Below are 26006 nucleotides of genomic sequence, written 5' to 3'. Positions count from 1 at the left end.
CACCAGGCTCTTCATACTTCTGACAATAAAAAGGAACACAAACATAGGGCTTTGGGATGCAGCAGGAGCAGCGGCAATGGGCAAAGAACTGTCTCCAAGGGTCATTAAAAAATAATATTTTCCAAAATTAATAAAATGCAACCGTCCACACTCAGGACCAACAGCTTGTAAAATTGGATTTCTGAAAGTTGAAGGGGGGAAAGAGAACAGGCCCGTCAGAAGCTGCTCGCCAGAGGCGTTGGAAAGAGGGGCCTGCCAAGAAGGCACAAATGAATGGCCCCGCTCATTGACACTATGCCCCTCTGCCTGAGGTGACAGCTCCTAAATTCCACCAGCTAGAGGGCCCGAGTGATAGGAGAGATGAGGTCCCACCATCTTAATCCCTTAGGCCCCTATATTGGAAAGTGAGGGGCAGGGCCTAAGGCCCAAGCCAAACAAAACCACAGTCCAGACACCAGGGTCATTCTAGGTCTCTGAGCTGGGATTCAAGATCCTGAAGTGTTTCTCTGTCTCTTTCACAACACCAAACTTCTACGCTGAACAAGCACATGCCCAGAATGGAGAAGCTCTTCGTATACATGTAAACATTAAACTGAAGATGGAACGGATGACGTCATCCTTGGGAATTGAGGTCAGTAGGTTAGTATCTCACTGCCATAGCAATATACCTGAAAGAACAAACTGTTAGGGAAGAAAGGCTAAGTTGGATCACATTTTCACAGGAGCGAATCAGGCCTTCATGGTGGGGACGAAATGGCAGAGCAAAGCGGCTCACAAAATGTTGGTCAGGAAGCAGAGTCACAACACCTCTATTGACTAGCTTTTCTCCTTTTTCTCCTTTTATGTTTTCTGGTCTCCTAGCCTATGGGATGGCGTCACCCATATTCTACATCTTCCTTTTCCAATTAATCCTCTCTAGAAGCATCCTACCACACATACCCAAACTGGGCTTAACTAAACTCCTCGTGTGCCTCAGTCACATAAAGTGGACAAGGAGAGGCTTCATGGACCCTGTGGTAGTGAGTCTTTCATCCTGTAACGTGACAGATTCTCCCTGCCCACTGCACAAACAAAGAAGGGAAGAGACCCTCTTGGGCTCGTGGTTTCAGAGAGGTTGGCCTCTTGACTCCATTGTTTCTTGGATGTAGTGAAAAAGAGCATTGTGGTAGAACATGATACGGCATGGCAAGCAAGAGACAGAGAAGGACCTAGAATTGTGTAATTTACACCTATGATGGCTTGTATGTGCTTGGCTCGGGGAGCGGCACTATTAGAAGGTGTGGCCTTGTTGGATTAGGTGTGTCATTGTGGGTGTGGCTTTAAGACCCTCATCATAGCTGTCTAGAATCCAGTATTCTGCTAGGAACCTTCAGATGAAGATATAGAACTCTCAGCTCCTCCTGCACCATGCCTGCCTGGATGCTGCCATGTTTGTGCCTTGATGATAATGGACTGAACCCTTGAACCTGTAAGCCAGCCCCAATCAAATGTCATCCTTATAAGAGCTGCGTTGGTCATGACGGCATACAAAACAGCAGTAAAACTCTAAGATACCTTCTAACCAGACCCTACTATTCAATAATTCCCTGGTCTCATGAGGTTATTAAAAATTAGTCCATTGAGGAAGTCAAAACATTCAAGCTCTAATCAGTTCCCTCAAAGTTGGCATCCAAGCCTTTCTCATGTGGGCTTTTCAGGAAGAAGACTCTGGAGTGGATTCATCTACGGACTGATGTATAATTTACTGGTATATTTGGAAGCCTTAGGAGGTGGACTTACTTGGAGGGAGTAGGTCTTTGGGGTCATGTCCTTCAAGGGTTTGTCTCTTCCTTGGCTTCTTTCTCTTGCTTTCTGGTTGCTATGACTGAACAGTATTGTTTGGCCACATTGCTTGGCTATGGTGGCCTGCCTTACCACAAGCCCAGAGTCAAAACCCAGAGACCGTGGACTGACTATATCCTCAGAAAAGCCGTGAGGTCAAAGGCCCCTCCTCTTTAAAGTTAATCGAAGTTAATCATATTGGATATTTTGTCTCAGCTGCAGAACGCTGCCTCACTACCCTGATATAAAAAGGAAGCTTCTAGAACTCAACTTTACTTTAGCACGTGAGCACAGAGGAAACACCAGTCACCTGACTTAGGACATGAGCCCTCACCAGCCAGTGCCTGGGGGAATACCTTGGTCTTGCGTTTTCCTGGGAACTAAACTCTCCTGCTTAGAAACCACATAGTCACTGCACTTTGTAATGGCGTCTCTAACTTGACCGCACTCTCCGCTCCTCACGCCTCGCCGGGGCAGACCGCGCTTTGTTGTACAATGTAGAATGCTCCCTAGAACACTCATAGAGAGAGACTCAGCCATCCTGGCCTGGGTCTATTCTTAGCCACGCTTGCAGCCAGTTCTGGGAGAAGGCTGTTAAATGCTCAGAATTGTCTGGCTTTCTCTGTCCAATCTTCGGTGGAGCCTTCTGTTTCTGCCTTCAGGTGTTTGATTCGTTCCTGTCCTTGTATCAGAACGGGTGGGGGTAGGTGGGAAGGAGCCAGCTGGAGGAGGTACTGAATCCTCTCTTCCTCAGAGCCCAGGCTCTCTCTACCCTCCCCACCCAACTCAGCTATCAGAACTTTATGTTATTTTCGCAGGGCTTGGCTCAAAGCACAGACTCCGATTACCATTGTCTTGCTAGAAGTTTTGCTAGGTAGTTTTTCCGTCTGGTATAGCTACCATCTTTGTAAATCAAGGGTATTCTCTTAGACTTCAAGTTCAGAGCTGTGTGTGGAGTCTGGCACATGGAGGCGTATCCTAGAGTAGGTCAGGAACTCTGACAGCCTCTCTGAATACAGAGGCCTTCCACATTGCCCCCAGACCCCAGTGGCCTGCTGAGACACAAGGTTCCCCTGAGAGGCTGCGTTTCAGAAGGGAGGTATGGCACTCTCCTGTCTGATAACCATTGGAAACAACTTTGGACTGTGCGTGTTACTTTTATAGTTCTCTTGTCCCTCTATGACTGCACTCATGCAAGCCTGCATGTACGTACTCATGCAAGCAAGCCTGCGTGTATGCGCTCATGCAAGCATGCGTGTATGTACTCATGCAGGCATGAGTGTATGCATTCGATCCATTTATTTTGCTTCTGTCTTAATTTGGGTTTCCTCAACGGGCAGGCATCTTTTCACACGAGGACACAGGTGCAGAGAGCTCACTTAGACAATGACCACCAGAGCGAGAGGCACAGTCGAGGCATTGTGGTCTGATGGGACAGCCCTGGGTGCATTCCTGCACAAGTTGCCACTGTGACAATTAGAGGTCTCAGTCCTGTGGAAGAACTACTGAGGTTGGAGGTAGGCGTGGGGACATTAAAACCACAATACTTGCAGGAATACTACAAGACCCTATGTTATGGTTCTCCTTACAGAAAAGCCAGTTGTGGCTGGAAAGCATCCTTGTGTTGGGGGTTAGATCTGAGATGTTCCCCCTAAGCTCAAGTGCTTAAGGCTTTGGCTCCAGCTGGAGGATCCAATTCCTGAGACATGACTGGACCCTGAACCTGAATAAGTCCTGGTGCCATTGAAGGGCACACACCCTTATCCTATGATGTCCACAAGGCCAGAGACAGAGTCAGCCAACTTGGGGCAGAAAACTCTAAAACCATGACCCAAAAGAAACCTTTCCTTTCCTTAAGGTGTTTTCTGAAGAATTTGTTAGAGATGTGAAAAGTCAGAGTAGTGTGTCATTGCAGTTGCAGTGGGGAGAGGAAGTGGGAGGGGAGGAGTGGGAGAGAGAGGTGGGGTTAGGGTGAGTAGAGAGAACACAAGGTGAGGTCTTTGAGAGCATCCTTTGTAGCCTGTGGTCTTTATGCTGTTGCCGTTGGTCAGGTGCACCTTGCAGTCAAGCCCAGTGTTAGGCTGAGGAGAAGACTCCTCTGCCACTGAAGAAGCCTTCCACGGGAACACCAGCTCTACTTATGAACGCTCTGAAGGTTTTTATTTTTTCCAGGAACTTCATAAAAGAGAGTGTGCTCTCATCTTGATAGCTAAACTTATGGCCTGAGGGATTTCTGGTCAGTTCCTGATCTACACGCCAACAGAAAATGCTCACGAAGCTGCATGTGGTGGCACACATCTGTAATCTCAGCACTGAGGGGGGCTGAGGCAGGAGGATCATGAGGTTCAAGAGCCATGGGTTTCAATTCCAGGTCTTGTCCTAGGCTGGCTGAAATGCTCCCCCCCCCTCTCTTTTTCTCTCTCCTTTCCCACCTTCCTCATTCATTCTCTCTCTCTCTTTCTCTCTCCTTTCCCACCTCCCTCATTCATTCATTCATTCATTCATTCATTCATTCTCTCTCTCTCTCTTTCCTTTCCCACCTCCCTCATTCATTCATTCATTCATTCATTCATTCATTCTCTCTCTCTCTCTTTCCTTTCCCACCTCCCTCATTCATTCATTCATTCATTCATTCTCTCTCTCTCTCCTTTCCCACCTCCCTCATTCATTTCTCTCTCTCTCTCTCTCTCTCTCTCTCTCTCTCTCTCTCTCTCTCTCTCAAATGAAGACATGCTTCCATCCAGCTGGTCAGCACAGGCAGCCTCGCCTCTCCTGACTGTAAGGGTCAGTAGCACAGCCTGTGAGCAATAAGCCCCTTGCTTCTGTGGTTAGAAGACCACACAGAAGTCTCCAGATGCTGTTCTGTGACATGCATAGCGTACACACCTAGTAGAAGAACCATATTCATGTCTGCGTCTGGGTGCACACAAAGCACACGTTTTCTAGTTTCTCGGCCTGCCCTTCTCTGGAACATGTGAGTTAGGTCCACAACCCTCTTCTTGCACCTGCACTCAACAACCCTCTGCTTCCTGGTGGGGTGAACAGGAACGTTCATCTTGTTCTTGTCATTTTCAAAGGAAGCAAAATATTTTAAATGCCTGGGCCCCACAGCGACATTCCTGGCCCCCTGGAGAAATTCAAACAATGAGCGAACTGTCAGGGTAATGGGTCAGGCCATCATCATCTTATCTAACAGATGCTCATCTGTCCCCTGGCTCCTCCCCAACCCATGTGGACGCATTCCCAGGCCTTACTTGGGTTAGAAGGACCTGAGTGCTGGCGAATGGGTCTCTGGAGACTTGATGATTCACACCCCGGTAGAGCAGGCTCCCAGCCACCTGCTCCCACCACCCCTCAGGGTCCCAGGGGTGAAGAAGCCTGACCTAGAGGGCCCCAAGTCTCCCTGGTCGGATCTATTACATGCATTAAAATAATTTATGCTCCATCATATAAAGTGTTTAATTCATCACGCCATCATCCATTCCAGAGCGTTCTTCTTCACCGTGAATTATTTTTGAAGTATTTATGTGGACCTCACGGAAAATCACTCCAGTCAGCAAACTGAGAAATGGAAAGGCATTAAGGGGCGGTGTTGACCCCGGGGTCAACAGGCATGAGTGTGGCCGGGGTCAGCAGGGTGAGAGAGGGGGCTGGGATGACTGTAGGTGACATGGCCGGACTCTAGGCTCTGTCCCTGCTGCCCACACCTTAGCACAAGCCTGAGTCCTATAGTCTTACACTAATGGTTGTGAGAGTAGCTGATGTGGATAGGGTTTCCATCCCCAGATGGGCATGGTGGGATGCACCACTAATCTGAGCGCTCGAGAGCTTAAGGCAGGAAACGTGCAAGTCTGAGGTCCTCCTAGCATAGAGAGCTTAAAGCTGGCTTGTGCTACGTCTTGAGATGCTATGTCAAAAACTCAAGGGCTGGAGATACTGTTAGGTGAGAGAACACTGGTCCAGCATACCCGAGGCCTTCATTCAATCTTGACTCTGGAAAACAAAGCAACAAAAGAAATGGGTTTCGACGTGAAGCCTCTGTCAGCAAGGCTGTGTGCTGGGGTTGCTCTGGAATGGGTGACAGATCCTTACTGTCAAGCCTGAGGCACTGATCTAGGCTTTGTGCAAGGAGATGGTTCCTGACAACCCTAGTGGAGGCTCTTAGACAAGCCTGTCAGGAGGCAGCTATTCACATCTACATCCAAATGCTGGAACTAAAGGTAAGAACCACCCCCAAGTACTTCAAACACTACTGGTCTGTGGTTTAACTAAGTCAGTATTCTTTGTCTAGGGCAGGATGGGGGAGCTTCTATTGGGGAGGTTGTCAAATAGATTTATTTCTCCTCCTCTTCCTCCTCCACCTCCTCCTCCTTCTCCTTCTCCTCCTCCTCCTCCTCTTCCTCCTCAACCTCCTTCTCCTCTTCTTCCTCCTCTTCTTCCTCCTCCTCTTCCTCCTCTGAGTGTGCTGAATATATGTGTAGTTTCTTAAACGATTTATTTTATTATTTTTACTTATCTGTACGTGTGCCTGTGTCTACACAAACGCAGGTGACTGCAAACAGAGGCCAGAAGGGGACATCAGAGCTGGAGTCACCAGTGGTTGTGAGCTGCCCACACTGTGCTTCTAGGAACCAACCCTGGGTCCTCTGGAAGAACACTGTGTGCTGTTAACTCAGCCATCTCTCCAGCCCCTCGTTTGTTTCCCCCACAATGCTGGGTATAGAACACAAGAGCTATGTTTATGCTAAGCAAAGTACTCTGATACTTCTGGGATTATTATTTTTTTTGAACTATCACAAATTCCTCTCTATTCCACTGACGACCACTGGAAAATAATTGTCTGGGAATTTGTATTTGTTCAATGTGTGTTTAGTGAGGCCCTGTGCTGTACTAGGCAATGTTTCTACCAGGGATTTAAAAGTCAGAGCAAGGGACCCCACCCCACCCCACCTCCCACCCCACCCCCATCCCCCCGTGTAATGCAGGAAAATAGACCAGAAAGAAAAAAACAAACAAGAGAAAAACAAGGTGCTGATTGCGGTGTGAGGTGAGGAACACTGGAGTCCATTGGTGACAGAAGGGGACATCGTGCCAAACATGATAAAGACAAGGAGAAGCCACGCGAGATTTTCCCTGGAGTGGGAACAGGTTTGGCAAGTCTAGAATCTTGAGAGGGCCTGGAGGGTTAAATCAGATAAAACAGCAAAAGTCAGATGAAGTAGGGGCTCCAAAAGGAAAGAAGTGGAATGCATACTAGAATGTGGATGCCTTTACTGTCTTAGGCTTAAGGAGAGACATGCGGGAAGGCCGGATGGGCGTGGTGCATCTGTGGAGGTGAAACACGCAGGCTAGGGGAGCCTGCAGGTCCAGCAAGCAAGCTGAAGCATAGTCGGAGCTGGACACGGGTTAAAGAACCCTAATGGCCAGTGCTCTTTTCCATCTGAGCCCTCCGAGTCGCCAGCCTGGTTAGCAGGTTGCAGCTGGTCCATGCCCGGGACACCTACCTCTGGACACACAAAAGCCCGCGACGCCTCGGTCTGAGGCCCTGTGCCCAGCCTGGGCCACTTTGCCAGGAGCTCTGCAAACTCCGGGACTTGTGCAGTTGACAGAGACCCGCCCCATTACTACCTCCTGGGCTGCAGGAGGAAGGAAATAAAAACTGAAAACAGAATTGCCTAGCAGACAGTGTCCGTGTCAGGCTGGTTGACTGGTTCCGGGTTTCAAGGCTCACTTCCGCTAGGTTTGAGTATGAAACCCTGTCTGGGAGAACTCTCCCGACCCATTAGGGAAATGGCCCTGGTGTCCCACCAGCTCCGGAAGTTACTTTTTTTTTTCTGGTATCTGGTTTTAAAATAAAAAAGAACAAAGCACAGAGCGAAGGTGTTAGGCGCTAGGCAGCAGGCGGGGAGACAGGTCAGCTCTGCTTGGCCAGCCCTTATTTCTTAGCTACAAACCTGTTGTAGAGAACTTGTTTCTTCTAAGCAATTTGCCTGAGTCTGCCACCTCAAAACCACTTTGTAAACAAAGAAACAGGCAAACACTGTCTGAGGGTGTCGCAGGCGCGCGGGGGGCGGTTTGGGCTTTTCCCTTTCTCAACAATGCATCCTTGATTATTTTTTTTAATGTGACCTCTGACTCTGCACCTTGCCAGCCCATTTTCTCCTGGGTGTCCTGGCTTTTCGAGAAGCAAAGATGACATTTCAGACACGTTGCCACGGCCATCTTCCCAACCCAGGCCCCATTTCCACTGGGAGCCCCTCCCTTCATCTCTTCGGAGGTACCAGGTAAGTGGATTGATGGAGAGGGCTTTACCGCCTCACCAGGCGAACTTCACATAACCCCGTGCATAAATAATCACATGTTTTATAAATAGCGGCGGACAAGAGGCTGTAAAACAACAAAGATATATTTGTGCCTTTATGTCCTAGAAATATTTCCTAAAACGACTGTTTTATTTGGTGCGGGTTGAATGGTGGGGGGGGCGAGTGCGAATACATTAACAGTCTCCAAAGTTTTTCCCCCCGCCCCTCCCCCCAAGTTGGGCCAGCACTGTAGTTAGCAAATTGATAAGCTTCCGTGGGCAAGCTTTATTCGTTCTGACACGAGCCTATGACACTTTATAAAAAGAAGTAATCCAGAACAATCTCTAGGTAATTAACACCTAGATAAACAAACATAAATTTCTATATTGCGTTTATTTGGACTACCACTCAAATATGCGTGAACCATGCTTTTTTAATTAAAAGATAAATCCATGTGACACTTAGCCTCAAACTTAATTATTCAGCATAGTATAATAAAAAATAGAGCCCATTAAATGTGTCTTACACTGTATTTCTGTATTAACAGCAAAAACAGTTCGGTCTGGGATCATTTAAATTTTCCCCCTCCCCTTTGCTCGTGAGTTCCCCCGTTCACATAAGCTTCCCTCTCCCTCCTGCCTTCGACCCCTCCCACCCCCCAACATCTCCCTTTTCTCTCAACACCAACAGGTGAAGAGATTAAAACCCTACCCAAACCCCTACATGGAATGCTCAGCTGGGTGACATTTTTAATATCGAATTACAAGAGGCATATTTTTTTTCTTCCCTATGGAAGCATAGCTCTCATCTGGTGGAATGTGCCCCAGCCCATCTTGAAATGAAGATCACAATATTTAATAGTAATTTCCTTGCGCTTGTGCTTACAACCCACCAGGTGAGGTTTGTGTAATATACTGTTGCCATGCAGATGTTAAACGGAGGAGGGAAGTGTACGGATCCCAGGCTGCCGGAGACAGGGGGATGATCATCTCTTCGGAAAAGTTTCCTGATGCAAAATAGCCTCATGAGGTTGATCTGCACCTCAGCCACATCTGCCTGCAAGGAAGGGGAATTTGCCCCAGAGACACTGCCCTCACGGTGGATCAGCCTGTCAAGGAAATACCCAAGCACCGTGTCTAGGGGCCACGTCCACTGTCTGCTTTTAAGTCTGAAGCAGAGGAGCTGTGCAGGGAACGACCCATCCAGTGACCCTTTGCCAAAGCCTGTATTTGGAGTCCCATGGCTTTATGACACAGGAGACGTCACACTGTATTCTTGGTCATTGATAGCAGTGTGTTTGGCTTAGCCCAGGCATGCCTTTAGAAGCATTAGACTCTGAGGGATTTAGAGGGATTAGACTCTGGACGAACAACCATTTGGGTTTTCCTGGGACTGACACATTGAAAGCCTTATATTGGGTTTAGGGGACACTGCCTTTCAGAACAGTCCACACCTCCATAATCTCCCTCTGCACAATGCTGCTGTCACCTCTGGCATACCTGACCACAGGAGGAGTTCAGGACTCTCACTAGGAGCCTAGAGAAATAGATCAGCAGCTACAGTACTGGCTGCGCTTCCAGAGGACCGGGTTTTGACTCCCAGCACCCATGCAATAGCTCACAGCTGTCCATAGCTCTATTTCCAGGGGATCTGACGCCTTCTGCTGGCCTTGGTGGATACCAGGCCGGCAAATGGTGCCAGCAAAACACATCAAGTTAAAATTCCTAATTTTTGGGAGACTCCTCCCTCATTCTCAGGAGCCAGAGGAGCCAGCGTAGATGGTGACTGATGCTCTCTCCAATCCGGCAGACTGTCTCACACCGACTCTTAACCGAACTGCGCTCTACCTGTAAGCAGGCCATCTGCGGAATGAACCACCCTAGGGTTCCTGACCATGAGTCCCTTTGGAGACCCGCCTTCAAGACCTGGAGGCTCCTCTCTGGTTCTTCCATGGGAATTGGTGTACCCGGTCCCGTTTGCACCTGGGGATAGACTTGTGTGCATTTGTGTTTTCCGATTTGCAAATGGTAAGGCAGAGTCGGGAAACTCCTGGAAAAGGAGGTCGAAGCCGGACTCGAAAGCCCTTCCCACCGCGTGCTTTGTGCCCAGGCCTTGCGTGCACAGTCCCCTGTGCACCATCTTAACTTCTCCGGAGCCACCCACCCCACAGGACAGCTCCTTTCTACCCAGAATCTCACCTTCCAGGAAGTTTGCATGTATTCCTGTAATTATTTGTTTATAAATCTCGTTTCTTCCTAGAGAGCGATCTATACAATGGTTTACAGCTATATTTCTAAGTCCTGTCCATGGGAAGAAATGTTGGTCAGACAACTGGGTGAAGGCCTATCTGACCTCAGTACCAGACTTTCGCCACTGTATCCTCTTCCCCAACCACGTGCCAGGTTCTCCTGAGAGCACTGTACAGGGACAGAGACATCGGCAAGTACCAGCTGCAGCGCACGTTGCCTGAATAGTATGAATGTGGAGGACACGTAGCCAACTGACTCACGGGAAGCCTTTCCACAGCCCTGGGACGGGGCTGATGCTCAACTTTGCTCTGGCAAGATGTTCACCCCCAAGCCTCTCCAACAGCCTTCCGCCCTCAGAGTGCTTGGTGAGCTGTGCATGTGATCCCCCTACACCTGAGTGTGTCCCTTTTCACCTCTTCACAGATACAGCCAGGGAAACCAGAACAGGTCAATCACTCAGCATCAGACTGGGGAGATGACTCTGTGGCTAAAGGGCAAACTGTTCTTCCAGAAGACCAATGTTCAACTGCGAGCAGCCGCATCGTGCCGTTCATAACCACCCATAATTCCAGCTCCCAGGGGATCCAGTGCCCCCTTCTGGCCTGTGAGGTCATTGCAGGCACACATGCACAGACCCACATATATACATGTAATTATAAAAAACAATTTAAAAATCTTTTTTTAAGTTACTCAGACTCAAGTAGTGAGTGTGGTAATACGGTTGGGTTTGTCTTCAAGTCATTACCTACCCACCCCCTCTTTCCACTTCACTGACTCTGCCTGAGGTCTGTAACTATGTCAGAGATCAAGAGCAGTTGCATGGAAAACTATGTCAAGGCTTCTCAAAAAAATGTTTTATTTGTACTTTTTATAACAGCTTTATTGAGGCCTAACTCATATACCATATAATTCGCTCGTTGGAACTATATAGGCTGGTGGCTTAAGAACAGTCACTAAGTGGGATACTGTCATTGCTAACTTTTAGAACACTATTATCACCTCAAATAGAAACCTGGTCATTAGCAATCACTGTCTGTTCTTCCCTTCTCCAAGCTCCTGGCAACTTACCGCCACCTTTGGATATTGCACGTAAAAGACGCCCAACATGTGCTTTAGGAGCTGGCTTCTGACAAGCCTTCAAGGCTCACCTGTGCTGTCATGACGCTAGGGGTTTTATTCACTGTTAAAGTGTAGCAATATTCCTTTCCATGCATGGTTACTTTCTGTTCACTCATTACATAGATTTTTATTTATGTTTTGTCTGAAGTGCATCTGTCTGCGCCTTCAGAGGCCAGAAAACAGCAACAGATGAAACAAAACTGGAGTTATAGACAGTTGTGAGCCACTGTGTGTATGCTAGGAATTCAACCCAAGATCCTCCAGTAGAGTAGCCATTGCCCTAAATATCGGGCTATTTCTCTAGCCCCATTGTTACACGGATTTTCTTTTCAATAAATTTTGAACCAATATGGGAAAGACACGCGATCTGGCGCTATATTCCTCATTGTGATGGTTTGAATGATAAGGGTCTCCACAAGTTCATATATTTTAATACTTAGATCCCAGTTGGTGGGGTTGTTTGGGAAGGACTTGGGGTATGGACTTATTGGAGGAAGTGTGTCACTGGGAGCTGCTTTGAGGTTTCAAGCCCATACGATTTCAAGTTAGCTCCGTCTCTCTGCCTCGTGCTCATTGGTCCAATGGTGAACCCTTCACTAGCGCTCCAGCATCAGGACTGCCTGCTTGTTACCATGCTCCCTGCCACGATAGGTGTGAACGCTAACCCTCTAAAACTGTAAGCTCCAATAAAAATCTTTCTCGCCATGGTAGTGGTTTCTCCTCGCAGCAACAGAAAAGCAATTCATGGAGGGCGTGTATAAGTGGCTGGGGGTAATGGCCCCATTAGAGGGATGGAGACTCTCATTTCTGCTTGCGTTCCCTAACCACAGCAATGCCTTGCCTGTGGGTTTCAGGCCTGCCATGCACGTGGTTGGAACAAAAGTTACAACCCTCACCCAACCGTCCACAGCTCCTTCCCCCTAATGGGTTCACCTACACTATACACTCCTAACTCACTCACAATGTCTGTAGTGACACATCATCAGGGCTGAGGATAGACAGTTCCACCCAAGAACCTCACATCCCATAGGGACTTCCAATGGGCAGATGAGTTTGCTGGTAGTGATTCAGAGCGCCCTACTGTGGACAGACTTGCAGCGTGCACTGGATAAGGCTTGCATTTGAGACCAAGATGCAACAGGGCAACACAAATCAAAATGAAGCTCCACCCCTCGTGTGGTGGGCACACACCAGAGTCTTCTGGAGACCCAGGTATAGCAGTTATCCCTCGGTGATTCTGCTCTGGTGCCTCAAGGGGAAGACTTCAGAGTCTCCTCTGACAGTTTGGGGATAAGATTCTTTTTTACATATGATGATTATTTTCCAAGATTTGTTTAGTTTTATCCTATCATTTTATGTGTTTGAGTCTTTGCCTGCATGTATGTATGAGTGGGCACAATGTGTATGCAGTTCCTGTGGAAGCCAGAAGAGGGCGTCAGATTCCCTGGAACTGGAGTTACAGATGGTTGTGAATCGTCATGTGGATGCTGGGAATTGAACCCTGGTCCCCTGAAAGAGCAGCAAGTGCTCTTAATGGCTGGGCCATCTCTCTAGCTTCCTGTTTGTTTGTTTGTTTGTTTGTTTGTTTGTTTGTTTGTTTTTTTCGTTTTGTTTTACTAAACACACACACTCATAGACACACACACACACACACACACACACACACACACTCATTGTATGTGCACTATCAAAAATTGGATGCCAGAGACCCTGCCTGAAACAAATAAAACAAACAAACCCATAAATAATGGACAGAGAACTGGCTGCTTTTCCAAAGGACTTGGGGTTCAATTCCCAGCACCCACATGGCAGCTCATGACCATTTATAATTTCAGTTCCTGGGATCTGACAACCTCTTCTCCCCTCTGTGCGTTCTGCATGCACATGGTGAACAGACATGTATCCAGGGTGAATGCCTCCTCCTCCCGTGTGTGTGTGTGTGTGTGTGTGTGTGTGTGTGTATCTATGTATGTGTCTGTGTGTGTGTGTGTGTGGACAGACATGTATCCAGGGTGAATGCTTCCTCCTCCCATGTGTATGTATGTGTGTGTGTGTGTGTCTATGTCTGTGTGTCTGTGTGTCTGTATGTCTGTGTGTGTCTGTGTGTTTGTGTGTGTGTGTGTGTGTGTGTGTGTGTGTCTGTGTGTCTCTGTGTGTGTCTGTGTGTGTGTGTGTGTGTGTCTGTGTGTTTGTGTGTGTGTGTCAGTGTGTGTCTATGTCTCTGTGTGTGTCTGTGTGTGTGTGTGTGTGTGTCTGTGTGTGTGTGTCTGTGTGTGTGTGTGTGTGGTGTGTGTGTGTGTGTGTCTGTGTGTGTGTGTCTGTGTGTGTGTCTCTGTGTGTGTGTGTGTGTGTGTGTGTGTGTCTGTGTGTGTCTGTGTGTGTGTGTCTGTGTGTGTGTGTCTCTGTGTGTGTCTGTGTGTCTGTATGTCTGTGTGTGTCTGTGTGTTTGTGTGTCTGTGTGTGTCTGTGTGTCTGTACCTGTGTGTGTGTGTGTGTGTGTGTGTGTGAGCAGATATCCTCCAAAGCCATGAGGAATGAGGATATCTGCTATATAGAATATGACAGACCTTTTCTGTAAGTGGAGTCCGGTCAAGTTTTGCCAAAGACTTTACAAGCACAGAGATGTAGGTTTTATTCTTTGTAGGACTCGGCAAAGTCAGACTTTTTTTGGTTTTGGATTTTTGTTTTGCAAAGGTAGGGGGTTTTACTGCATAAAACACCGGATAAAAACTGGACTGCTTCAAAGACATTTTATTCCTAACAGCAGAAAGGAAAACAGTCATCGCTGGAAAAAAAAACAACTTTTAATACTTTCTATACCAGAATAAAGTTCTGTCAACTGATGTATTATAATAATAAATAATGACCAAGAATAAACTTTAAATACAAAGTGTTCTACTTGTTACAAGCATAGCGACAAACTCCTCTACTCTATGATCTCAGAGTTCCTCCAAGATAGAATGTAGACGGGGCTGGGGACAGCGTCACAGACTACAGAAGTCACGGGGGGGGGGGGAGTGAGGGCTGAGGTGTGCGGATACGAGAGCCCGGTGACACGCGACGCTGACGCTGCATCACAGAGGCTGCCACGGGCTTGTGTTACGAGTCACAAATGTTCCGGAAAGAAAGCCTGTGTCAGAGGGAGAGGGGGTGGGGGGCAGCTAGTAGGACAGGACAAAATGGGATCAACACGCACGCCACAAAGAAGGGGAGGGTGCTCCCAGTGTCACAAACAGAATTATTGCCTGTAGCATCGGAGGATGCTTGGAGGGCACAAAAGATGCTGCACCAGCGCCAAAGTGCTAGACACGGAATGTGGATCTCTCTCCTGCTCTCTCTTTTTTTTTTTTCCCACTTTTTTTCCCTTTTTATTATTTTTTTCTTTTCTTTTATTTTTTTTTTTAAGTTTTCTTTGCTAAGATACCACAGGTGGGGCAAACACACAGAAAGCAAGCCACTGGCACAATCACCAAACACAGCAGTGCAGTTAAAACCCTAAATGCTCACTACGGTCAGACGGTTTTTCCACCAGCGTCTCCAGGCCTCCTGTGGACCACAGAGAGACGGCCACAGTCCATCAACTCGGGTTAAGTAAGGCAGTGAGAACTATTCTAGAGAAGGGGCAGAGAAAGAAAAAAAAGAGAAAGAAAGAAAAGAAAAAAAAAGAAAGGAAAAAAACAAAAACCAGCAAGAAAGCAGCTTGCTCTATGCCAGATGGGTCCACGCTGCCCAGTGGCTGCATTCCCAGTGAAACCCAGGTCGGATGACACCCTTTCGACAGCATATGCAAACCGGATTCCTTATTAGCCTGAAATTCAGTCTCAGGATAGTGCTAAGAATTTTATTTACATTGATTGCAGCTTAGTACTTTTGTAAACTGCTATAGGCAGAGTTGAAGTTTTTAAGGCCCTGGGGTTTTATAGTGTGCTCCCAGACTAAAAGGAATTATTGACTTTTTTTCTCTCTCTCCAAGTCTAAATGATTTCGTTTTCGAAGTTAATACCTCACTAACGTCTCCACCGTCACAAGCAACAGTACCAATTCCATGTCACTCAAAGGAAGTGTGTTAGAAGGCAGGCGGGGACTTTGACAGCGTTCTACCGGATTCCAGAAGAATCCTTCTGAGACTTTTCTTATACCTTTTGTTTTTGTATTTTGTTTGTTTGTTTGTTTTGTTTTGTTTTGTGAACTGAGTGTTTTCCTGTCAACCCTCAAAATCTCCATCAGTGTGGTGCAGAGCTTGGTAAAATTTGAGTGTTCGAATCACTACAATCTACAGAAATACAGAACACATTTGTTTCAAAGAAATGAACATTCTAACTCAAACTGTTTTCTTCATTAGTGACAGACATCTGGGCGTTTGGTTCGTGTTTTAATACAAGTTATGTTCGAAGAGCTCACTGGAGGGGAAAAAAAATCTTGATTCATGCCCACAACACTTAAAAAGTAACACATGAAAGTAGAAATCTAGTAACAAGGGCCAGGGTAGACTTCATTTTAGTAAAATAAAAAAAAATGTTTTTAAACACAATCTAAGGCAGTCTTCCCATTAGCAAACAAATTGCTGTCAGTCACCAGAACTTTCTACAGAGAGTAGAGCTGTTCTGGCTTCCTAGTAACAGTTTCTAGAATGTTTCCTACAATTTGTTTTTGATATCAAACCTTCTCCAGGACAGAAAATAATAAAATGAAATACATTTCTTTCTGTACTGCAACTCGATATTTTAAAAAAAAGAAAGAAAAGAAAAAAAAAGGAATGACTCATCAAAGTTGCAAAGGACATTTGTCTGCAGACACTTCCTGACCACTGATTCATCCGGCTGTGTATTTTTTTTTTTTTTTAAGCACACTTTAGATTACCAGCCTCTGCAGCGCTGGTCAGGCCTGGCGCTCCCTGACTGCATGCGGGGCCGGCTAGGATTTCTCCCAGAGTGCAGAGTGACACCATGTGAATTGATTTCCCTGCAGTGACCGCCCCAGTCTGACTGGCACCTCAGCTACCTCCCAGCTCCTCTCATTAGGACGGTGGGTGAATGACGGCAGGCAGCCGGTGTCAGGTTATAGAGGTGTTTTTAAGAAGGAGAACACAGACCCTTCGAGGAGACGATAAATCACTCGAATGGTATAGCTGTTGGTTTGTTATTTGTTTTGTTTTGTTTTGTTTGTTTGTTTGTTTGTTTGTTTGGGGTTATTTGGACAAAGATGACTCTTGGGTTAGAAGGACCTCCAGCTATCAGAACTTGAAGGACACAGGGGCCATTTCTAAAATCTCTTTCTCCCACCTGCATTTCTTGGAAGTTCTTGTTACTGGGTAACAGTGTAGCAGCCATGTTCAAGGGCTGGGGGATTTTTTTTTAATATATATATATAGATAGATATCTTTTAAAATTCTTTTAAACGTTCTATACACTAGTGAGGGGTTGTACATGATTTTTCCCCCTTGGAATGCAGTTAGCAAACTGGTGAGCCCAGATGCGTGATTTAAAACTGTAGAGAGGAGTGTCGTGGTGGACGGCTCTGCTCAGTTGCCTTCCTCCTGGCCTTTGCCTCTCTCATCCGTGAGCTCAGCAAAGCTCCCGGCCTTCACAGCCGCAGCCTCCTCGAAATTCCCAGAAGCCTCCGAGTCAACCCTGGAACGTTTGAACCTGCGGTCAGGATACTGGCTGTTGTCAAAAGGCATTCGATGAACGCAGAGGACGTGGGTCTTGAGGTTCCCCTTCTGCGAGGCACTGTAGGGACAGTAGTGACACTGGAAAGGCCTGTGACCTGTAGGGAAAGAAAGTGTCCCGTCAGCAGTGTGTCACACCTCAGTCACCACCCTGCCCTGAGCCTTAAGACCAGCATATCATCACCCCCATCAGTGACATCCCAGGCACCTCGAAAAACTGAAGGAGACAGGGAAAGGATTCCCTGGGAAAGGATTCCCATTCTGACCAGAATTTCCGGTCTTGACTTTCCAGAAGAGACAACCGAAACTGTTCAATACCTAGAACCTTCTCAATAAAAACTAAATGTTAACAGAAGAAAAAACGAAGCAAGCTATCCCACTTTTCACATTCGTTTGTTGCGTGTGTATGTACACAGACACACACGTATGCCCTTAGACATGAGCACACATGCCACAGAGCATGTGTAGATATCAGAAGATCCCTGCGGGAGTGCCTGTCTCCTTTCGCCCACCATGTAGGTTTTGGGAATTGACTCAGACTCTCTGACTTGGCCACAAGCACGATTACCTGCTGAGCCATCGCCAGCTCATGTCCCAGGTTTATTGTTTTTATTTTTGTTTTTGTTTGTTTGGTTGGTTGTTTTGACAGAATTCAAAACTTTACTCTTACGAATACTGAATTCTGAAGTCAGGTGGCATGAAGCAATCTCTTGGAAGGTTCCCCACCCAAACAACCATGTTGTTTGTTTGTTTGTTTGTTTAAGTAAAACCATTCTTAATTTACCAGTATGTATAAAAAAGAGAGCACAAGCAGATTTGACCAGTTAACTGCACATTGGTGATTTTAGGTACAACCAAACCCATTACGTTTCTGTGGAGAGGATCCGTACTGCAGTCTGAGGGCAAAGCCACTCCTGTTACGCATCAGGAACTCTTTACTAATGTCAGACCAAGCCTGAGGAGTCAATGTTTGGAGGGTAAGGGAGACAGGAGCTGAGTAACCCGCTCTAATCAAAGATGTAAGGAATGACTGGGCTGCACAGCTTCAGAAGTTGGGAGGGTCAGGGTGGACAGCAGGGACCACGTGGATCAGGTAAAGGTCAGCCTGAGCATCAGAGAAGTAATGTTTGGGGGGTCGGGGTAGGGGGTGGCTGAGAGATGGCTCGAGGGTTAAGAGAACTGAGCGCTAGCACTTCCAGAGGACCCTAGCTCTGTTTCCAGCATCCCAACTGGACAGTTCATAACCCCATGTAACTCTATCTCTAGAGAATGCAATGCCCTCTGCTGGCCTCTAAGGGCACTGCACTCGCATGGCTCAGAGTCACAGACACACACAGAAACACACACACACACACACACACACACATACACACACACACAATAATAATAATAACAGAAACTTGAAGAGTGACTCCTGAATATGATAGTTTTCTGGAAGATCTCACACGTAGAACTGCAGACAGGTTCTAGAATTCCTAAGGAAGCTTTTCTGATCCTGCAAGTTTGATCTCTCTGCTCTGTGACTAGCAGCTAGCACCTTCTGCCATCTTGAAAACTGAGTACCTGATTTAGGAAGTGACAGTGGATCTAGTGTTGTCTCTCTCATGCCAGGAAGGTGCGGGTGTTTGCTCCCCAAAGCTCAGAAGCTGCACCACCACACTTCAGAGCAGAGCCCAGGGCCCAGGGCCCAGACTCGTTTGCTTAAAAAAGTGAACCAGCAAGTAAGGGACCAACCATCTAATCCCCCAAATACATAAACAGCAGAAATGGTCTCATTTACTTGTTTACTCTCTCTCTCTCTCTCTCTCTCTCTCTCTCTCTCTCTCTCTCTCTCTTTCTGTCTTTCTCTGTCTCTGTCTCTTTGTCTTTGTCTCTCTCTCTCTCTCTCTCTCTCTCTCTCTCTCTCTCTCTCTCTCTCTCTCTCTCTCTCCTTCCTTTCACTTTCTTTTTCACACTGGGATTCTCTGTGTAACATGGGCTGGCCTTGAACTTTCTATCTCCTGCTTCAGGCTCCAGTGCTAGGCCTACACTAGGACCTCTGCCCAGTGATCCAATCTTGATTCTTTTGCCTGTTTGGATGGTTTTTGAATCCGGCTTTCCCTTTATAGCTCAGGCTAACATTGGACTATACCCCTGCCTCTGTCTCCTGAGTGCCCTCTCTTCCTGTTAGAGACCGTGCCATCTTGTCTAGCTCTTTTGTTTCTTTCTCACTGTGCTGTGGCAGTTTGCTCTCCCCTTCCCTCGTGGCCAGGGGTCCCCAGGGCTAACCCCTCCTGCCTGAGGGGTCTCTCCCTTTATCATGCAGAACCAGTTGTGGTATGTAACAGCCCTTGTGTGTATTGTGAGCCTGGGAGTCTCAGAGGCATCCATAACTACCACCTTCCAGCCTGCGCCACCACAATGCACACCTCGTGAACCAGATCAATCTGGTGTTTCTTTGTCCCAGATCCTTGCTGACTACCAATACCAAAGGACTAGTCAGCACCCTCATGGCTCTGCCTGAGGGTGTCTGGTTACACCAGACAGCTCAGATTTCCAGGATATGTTCCTGTACCCTATCTAAAGTCACCTCTCCTTCAAGGATAAGATCCATTTCACTATGAATCAGATCCCCTGGGAAAGGTCCCAGGTTCCCAGACTAGAGCCCTAGACTCTCAACATCCCCAGTGCCCCCAAAGTACTCATATCTTCCTGTTTCATCTGCCTCAGGTTTGGCGATGGCTATAAATCCTGGATAGGGTTTTTGCTGCTTTTCTTTCTATGGCTGTAGCAACACAAGGCTTCGGGTGGCCAACTTTCCACCTGCGAAACCCATTCTGCAAACTCTTAATTGTTGGGAGGAAATGCAGAAAAAAAACAATGCGTTTGCCTTCTGCCCTTCCCGACGTGCTGCAGAGCAAGAGAACGAGAATGGAGAAACCCAGCGGCAGAGCTGGCCCACCAGCGTGATGATTCCCGCCTATGTTTCTGCCGCCTGGTTCTACCCTCAGGGCTTGGCCATCTTCCCATAGAAACAGAGAAGGCCCTGAGTGGGAGCTGTGAGACTAGCATTGCTTCTTATTTATTAGGATATATTAATTGCATAAGCCAATTGATCTCACAATGAGATTTTTCATAGACGCATGTCTTATACTTTGATCATACCCTCTGACTATTAACCTCTCCTGTACCCAACACCTCCTGCTGGCCACTGGTTCCCTCCCCGTCCTCAAGTACAGCCCTTCTATGTTCACGTGAGACGGATACTTTGGTAGTTTCCATCTGTACATGCCCTTGTTCTTCGGCATGCACAAGGTGAGGTCTAGACTGGGGGCTAACTCATGATCTTACTGTGGTTTACTTGGGTGTGTTCCCCAGTAGCTCATACATTGTGAGCCCAGCACCCGATGTGTCAGTGCTGAGAGGTGATGGAGTCTTTAGGAGCCAAAGTCGCATGGACTTTCGTCTGGTCACTGGAGATGCTTTCCTTGGAAGGGATTATGGGATTCTAGTCGGCTTCTGGGCAAGTGAGTTATAACCCCTGAGTCTGAGCTCATCTCATCAGCCTTGAGTTCACTCCTTCATGGATATGTTCCTGCCAAATGCTGTCCACCATGCTGTGGTACAGCTAGTGGCCTTTACAGGAGCTGAAGAGAAGGCAGCCCTGCTCTCTTCGATCTCCAGAATGGTTAGGTAAGTCGGCCTCTCTTCTTTATATAGTACTCAACCTTGGGAAGTTTGTCTTAGCAAAGGAAATCAAACTAAGGTAGACATCAGTCCTTGGGAAACAACTGGAGAAGCCACAGTTGTCTACTTTTCTTCCCTTGCTGGGACTAAATAGGGCCAAGCTGAGAATCAGAAAGGTTCAGCAGATTTTGGGCAAGCAATCAGAATAACAGAGTGCCTAAAACTCAGTGATCCAATTCATGAAGCCACCCTCCCAGAATACACTAGAGGTATGCCCAGCTCTCACTGAAAACAACACATTTTATAAGTGGAAAACTGCGGAGCAGGAGAAAAATCAGCTTAGCATCAGTGCCGGTTGGTGCTGGAGCAGTTGAAGATCCCACCAAAGGGTTCAGGGGTTGGGACTGGGAGCTGGGGGTGGTGGTGGCTGAGCAGTTAAGAGTGAGCACTGCATCTGCAGAGGACCTGAGTTCAATTCCCAGTTCCCATGTCCAGCAACTCACAATCACCTGTAGTTCTAGCTCCATGGGATCTTCTGGCCTTCAAGGGCACTGCACTTCACAGTGCCTAAACCCACACGCGTATAATTAAAAATAATTTTTAATTAAAAAAAATAAAAAACAGAATTCAGGGGAAGGGGAGACACCATGAAACTCCAGAAACACTTTAAAGTACCGTCCAAAGTTTCTCAGACTCTGGGTGACTCATACAGATCTGGAATCGAGTCACTGATGTGTTTATTATAATTAATGGTTATTACCGCAGCGTGAAAAGTTTTGGGAGAGAAGAAATTCAAATAATACGCCAGTCATGTTTTCAAAATGAAATGTTGGGTAACCCCGAGGCCCGCAGACTCATGGACGCACTGAGAAAACAATGACTGTGTTTATGAATCATCCTCAGTCAGCAGGACCTTATGGAGCCTTCCACACACGGAGTATTTTGTTGAACAGCCAACACCTTTCACTGCATCCTCCGTCATGCTGCTAAGAATCACTCTGTTTGGGGATCCCCATCTCCAACCTTTGAATGCTACCCTTCCTGCAGACCCTGTCCCCTCAGAGGCCACGCCTCTTGAGCCTCAGCACGGTGCACAGAGGGCCTTCGGTATCACCTCAGCTTGCAGGGAGTGGCTTCTCGCATTGGCCAACTTGACACAAAAGCACTTAGTTCACTTTCCCCACCAATCAATTTTTTAAATATTCATCATGATTTGATCCTACGGTTACATTCTGAATCTTGATTTCTTGGTAGAGACAAAGATGATGGACGATTATTCTGGCAGATTCGGATACTTCCGTGGTCCAGCCATTATTGGATTGGTTTGCTTTTTTAACTTCGGTGAAATGGAAGCCGCCTGCAAATGCATCTGGAGCTCTGAATGCATTCGTTGGAGGGGGCGAGCTGAGCAGTCCTAGAATTTCAAGAAGTCTAGGTCGTCCTACAGACTTGTAAGTAGAAATTTATAGATGATAATGATAGAATCTTAAGACCCCAAAGGCCTCATTTCATGGTTCTTTTATACTGATTCCTGCACGTTTATCCTCAGAGTTGAACTCCATGGAAGTTTTGCCAAAAAGTGATATTGCCTCCACTGTGCAGATGGGGAAGTTAAGACCCAGCCAGTCTGAATGATTTGCATTCAGACCAGGTTTCCAACGGATACAATGTACTCTGAATCTTTAACTCCCCAAATATGTACAGCGACTTCCCTGGTTAGTTTCAGCTGTTGACTTCGTGCAAACTGGATTCACTCAAGAAGGAGCAAGCACAATGGAGAAATTGCTTTCATCAGACTGCCTTGTGGTCTTGTCTATAGGGCTTAATTGCGAATTGATGTAGTAGGGTATGACCTGCCGTGGGTGCTACCATTGCCTAGGCAGGCAGGTAGGTCTGAGCTACCTAAGGGAGCTAGCTGAGACAGCCAAAAGAGGGAGTAAGACAGAGAGCAGGTACCTGAAGAAGCCATGCAATGCCAAAACCATGTGCTGGCCAAGAATCAAAGTTAAGTGTAAAGCTTAGCCTGCAGTGGTCAGATGCTTGATTCTCAAATGAAAGGTGTCATTGCTCAAGACCTCTTTTGGACACTCGGCCAAATCCTAGTTTCTGTCTCCCATTGGCCTATTCGAAGCCCCTAATATGGAAGCCTCATGTACGTTGATGTCTGTTGCCTTTTGGTGAGAGAATGCCAGCAAAGGGTCCCAAATAAGTCACAGTAGAGAACGCCACAGAATACATCACTGTGTGCATCCAGGTCTGATGGACATGGACAACAGAAGGGGCTCGGAGGCACCAATCTGCCTAGGAGCCTTCCAATCTGTCGCTGAGGTAGATAGAGAACAAAAACTTCACATAGAAATGGGGCATTTTGCTGGCAAAGGTGAAGTTGGTTTGGGCATCAGGGGGACAGAGCTTTCCACCAGTTGCCTAGGAACTTCCATCTATCCATAGTCAGATGAAAGATTGGCCAAGGTACCCACCCCATTGTAGGAGCCCACAAATGAGCAGGGGATTCTGGGGTCCACAGGTGTTCATGAATTGCAGATAATGACTGCCATTAATGTCGTTAAAGTAGAGTTGGGTCCAATGATTCTAGACCTGAGAAGGGTCTGATCCATCAGTGCCCACTAGACAGGCCAATCAAGGTGGTGGCAGTGAAAATAGCATCCCAAGTTGGGGATGGCCGATGGTCAGGTATGAAAGCCCGGGGCCCCTGGTATGACCTTCTCTTTCTTTCTGATGTCTTTCTCCTCCACATGAGTGGACAGGTTTAGGTCTGTCAATGAGTTTGGATTCAGACTACCACTTCCCACCTTGGTTGCTGCTGACCAGTGGAAGGAAGTGCCTTTCCTGTCTGATCTGGACCCAACGGCTGGATCCCCCAGTTCCCCATCCCACAACCTTGAAAGTGAGATGTTCCACATCCAGAAGAACCAGTGTCGATGTATTTCAATGAAATGAAGTATGGCAAACACGGGTTGAGGCTTGCTGAGCACATGACCCCTTGCTAGAAGGAGCTCCTGAAGATGGCAGGACTGGAGACAGTCTGGGTCTGAATAGCCTTGTGAGATGGTGCAGTTTGTTGTAGGACCAGTTGGGATTCCAGTAAGTTACCCAAGAGGCCATCTCTCCATCCCTCTCTCCCCTACCTCCAAGACTGCCATCCCCTGGCCACATAGGATGTTCCTTTAGTCTCCAACTGTTCTCCACTTCTCCTTCCCTTGGGGCCTTTGCACAGCCCTTCCCAGTGTGGGTTCCTTCCTTTTCTGCCTTCACTCTATTCTTCAGTATAGGCTACCTCTGCTTCCGGAATGACTTCTTGATTATTCCAAACCCACCGTGATGGCTTCAGTCCTACTCCTAGCATCAGTAACTGAACAAGTAAAATGACCATGCTTGCTCCTCTCCAGAAAGACTAGCAATGCCGTGAGGACAGGGACCCTGGGGTTTCATTGGAGGAGGGGTGGTTCGTTTGCTTGCTTGCTTGCTTGTTCTGATATTGCTGTTAGCCACTACAGCATGACGCAGGCTCATCACAGACATCAGTATTTTCTAGCAGAAGAAGATGTGAATGAAACACACAAGAGAAGAGACAGAGAGGAAGAAAGGGGAGGTACACGACCAAGGGAAGACAGTGGATCAGTGGAGGATCCTAGAACAAGAAGGGGGTAGCTCAAGATGGGAGATGAGACAGTATGGTGCTCACAGGCCACTGGGACATCGCCTCATGGGAGAAAAGAGGTGACCAGCCCTTCCTAGTGCTTCAGCATTGCTGAAACCTAAGCCACCCCAGCCCTCATCAGCCAGAGTCGGAGGCCCACACTGGAATAGTTCCAGATGGCCCCCCGTCAACCCCCACCCTCCTCTCTGCACCTCTTGCTTTGAGGCCATCAACATTTCCCATCACTGCCATGCAAAAAGTAAGTACGTCGTACGTTAATTTGTATTGTCACTGCACTGTAGAGCCGTGGTAAAGAACACATTCATTTTTAATCCACTATGAATAATATATAAATATGTATACAGTGTGGAGGGTCAAGAGGGGTGAGGAGGAAGCAAGCAGTACATTGTTTATAGTGAAAGTTGGGGAATGAGATATTTTTCTTACTTGCTACGATGGAAATAGCTATTCTTCCCCTACACCTAAGGGGGAGAGGAAAATGCCTGCCCTTGAGGGGCCGTCCATTAGTTACAGCTCAGCAACGGGCAGCAGCTTCAGAGAGCCGCAGCCTGGTGCTTCCACACCTTCTGAGTTGATGGCTTCTCCTGGTGGTAGGGCAGAGGATGAGGGTGGGTGGATGGGTGAATGGGTGATCAGCCCCTGGCATCAGTAATGGCACTCTCAGAGCATGCTCAAAGTAGTCACCTTCATTGATTGATTCTCCAAAAGACAGCAAGGGGGCAGCAGGGGGAGCAGGAAGATGGCTTCCTCTTTAACAGGTATAGAAGCCTGACTCAAGGAGATTTTTGGTCAAGCTGATGCTAGGCACATGCTCATCTCTCTGACCACTCTGGATGCTGCCTGCAAACCCTTTTTTTGCCAGAGGATTCTCAACAAATTTATTCCAGGAGGTGTTCCATAGACACAGTGAAAGTATATATGTATATAGTGTGTGTGTGTGTGTATGTGTGTGTGTGTGTGTGTGTGAGAAAGAGAGAGAGAGAGAGAGAGAGAGAGAGAGAGAGAGAGAGAGAGAGAGAGAGAGAGAGAGATGCATGGACACAGATCCCATAGAGTTTTCCAGAAGACCATCAGATCCTTGTACTGAGCACATGGGACACCGCTGGAATATTGGCTCCAGAGAGACATTCATTCTTCAATGTGACCGTTGGTCTTGAGTGTCAACTTGATGGACTGAGAGACAGGAAGATTAGCAAGCATGCCGCTGGGCATGTCTTTGAAGAGCTTTCCAGATCCAATTAGACAGTGAGTAGTCTGACTGAATCGGTGGTTGAAATCGCTGATGGATTCATAATTTGAGTAGATAGGTGATGGAGCTGAGGCAACTAGGGCTTCCAAGGGGAAAGTGAGCACGCGGAAGTATCCTCAGGGACTTGTCTGGCCCCTTCTGTGACTGCCCTACCCTGCTTCCCGCTCACTGTGAGGGAGCACCTGGACTCTGCAACGGCAGCCCTGTGTGACGGATTCGAACCGTGAGCCAAATAAGTCACTATTCTGTG

General features: G+C 47.3%; 1 protein-coding gene across 6 annotated transcripts in view; it reads right to left on the bottom strand.

Moving 5' to 3' along the window:
* Positions 1-14227: 14227 nt before the first annotated feature.
* Positions 14228-26006, bottom strand: part of Znf536 (zinc finger protein 536) — a 464620-nt gene continuing 452841 nt past the window's right edge. For all 6 annotated transcript variants that reach the window (XM_032893829.1, XM_032893833.1, XM_032893830.1 and 3 more), the window contains exon 7: positions 14228-17257. In XM_032893829.1, coding sequence (XP_032749720.1) covers positions 17013-17257 — 245 coding nt within the window. In that variant the 3' untranslated portion in view covers positions 14228-17012. The remainder of the gene's footprint in view (positions 17258-26006) is intronic.

The sequence above is a fragment of the Rattus rattus genome, chromosome 2 (assembly GCF_011064425.1).
Source record: "Rattus rattus isolate New Zealand chromosome 2, Rrattus_CSIRO_v1, whole genome shotgun sequence".
In the NCBI taxonomy this organism is placed as follows: Eukaryota; Metazoa; Chordata; class Mammalia; order Rodentia; family Muridae; genus Rattus; species Rattus rattus.
The sequence above is the reverse complement of the archived record's forward strand: the minus strand, read 5'-3'. Positions and strand labels throughout refer to the sequence as shown.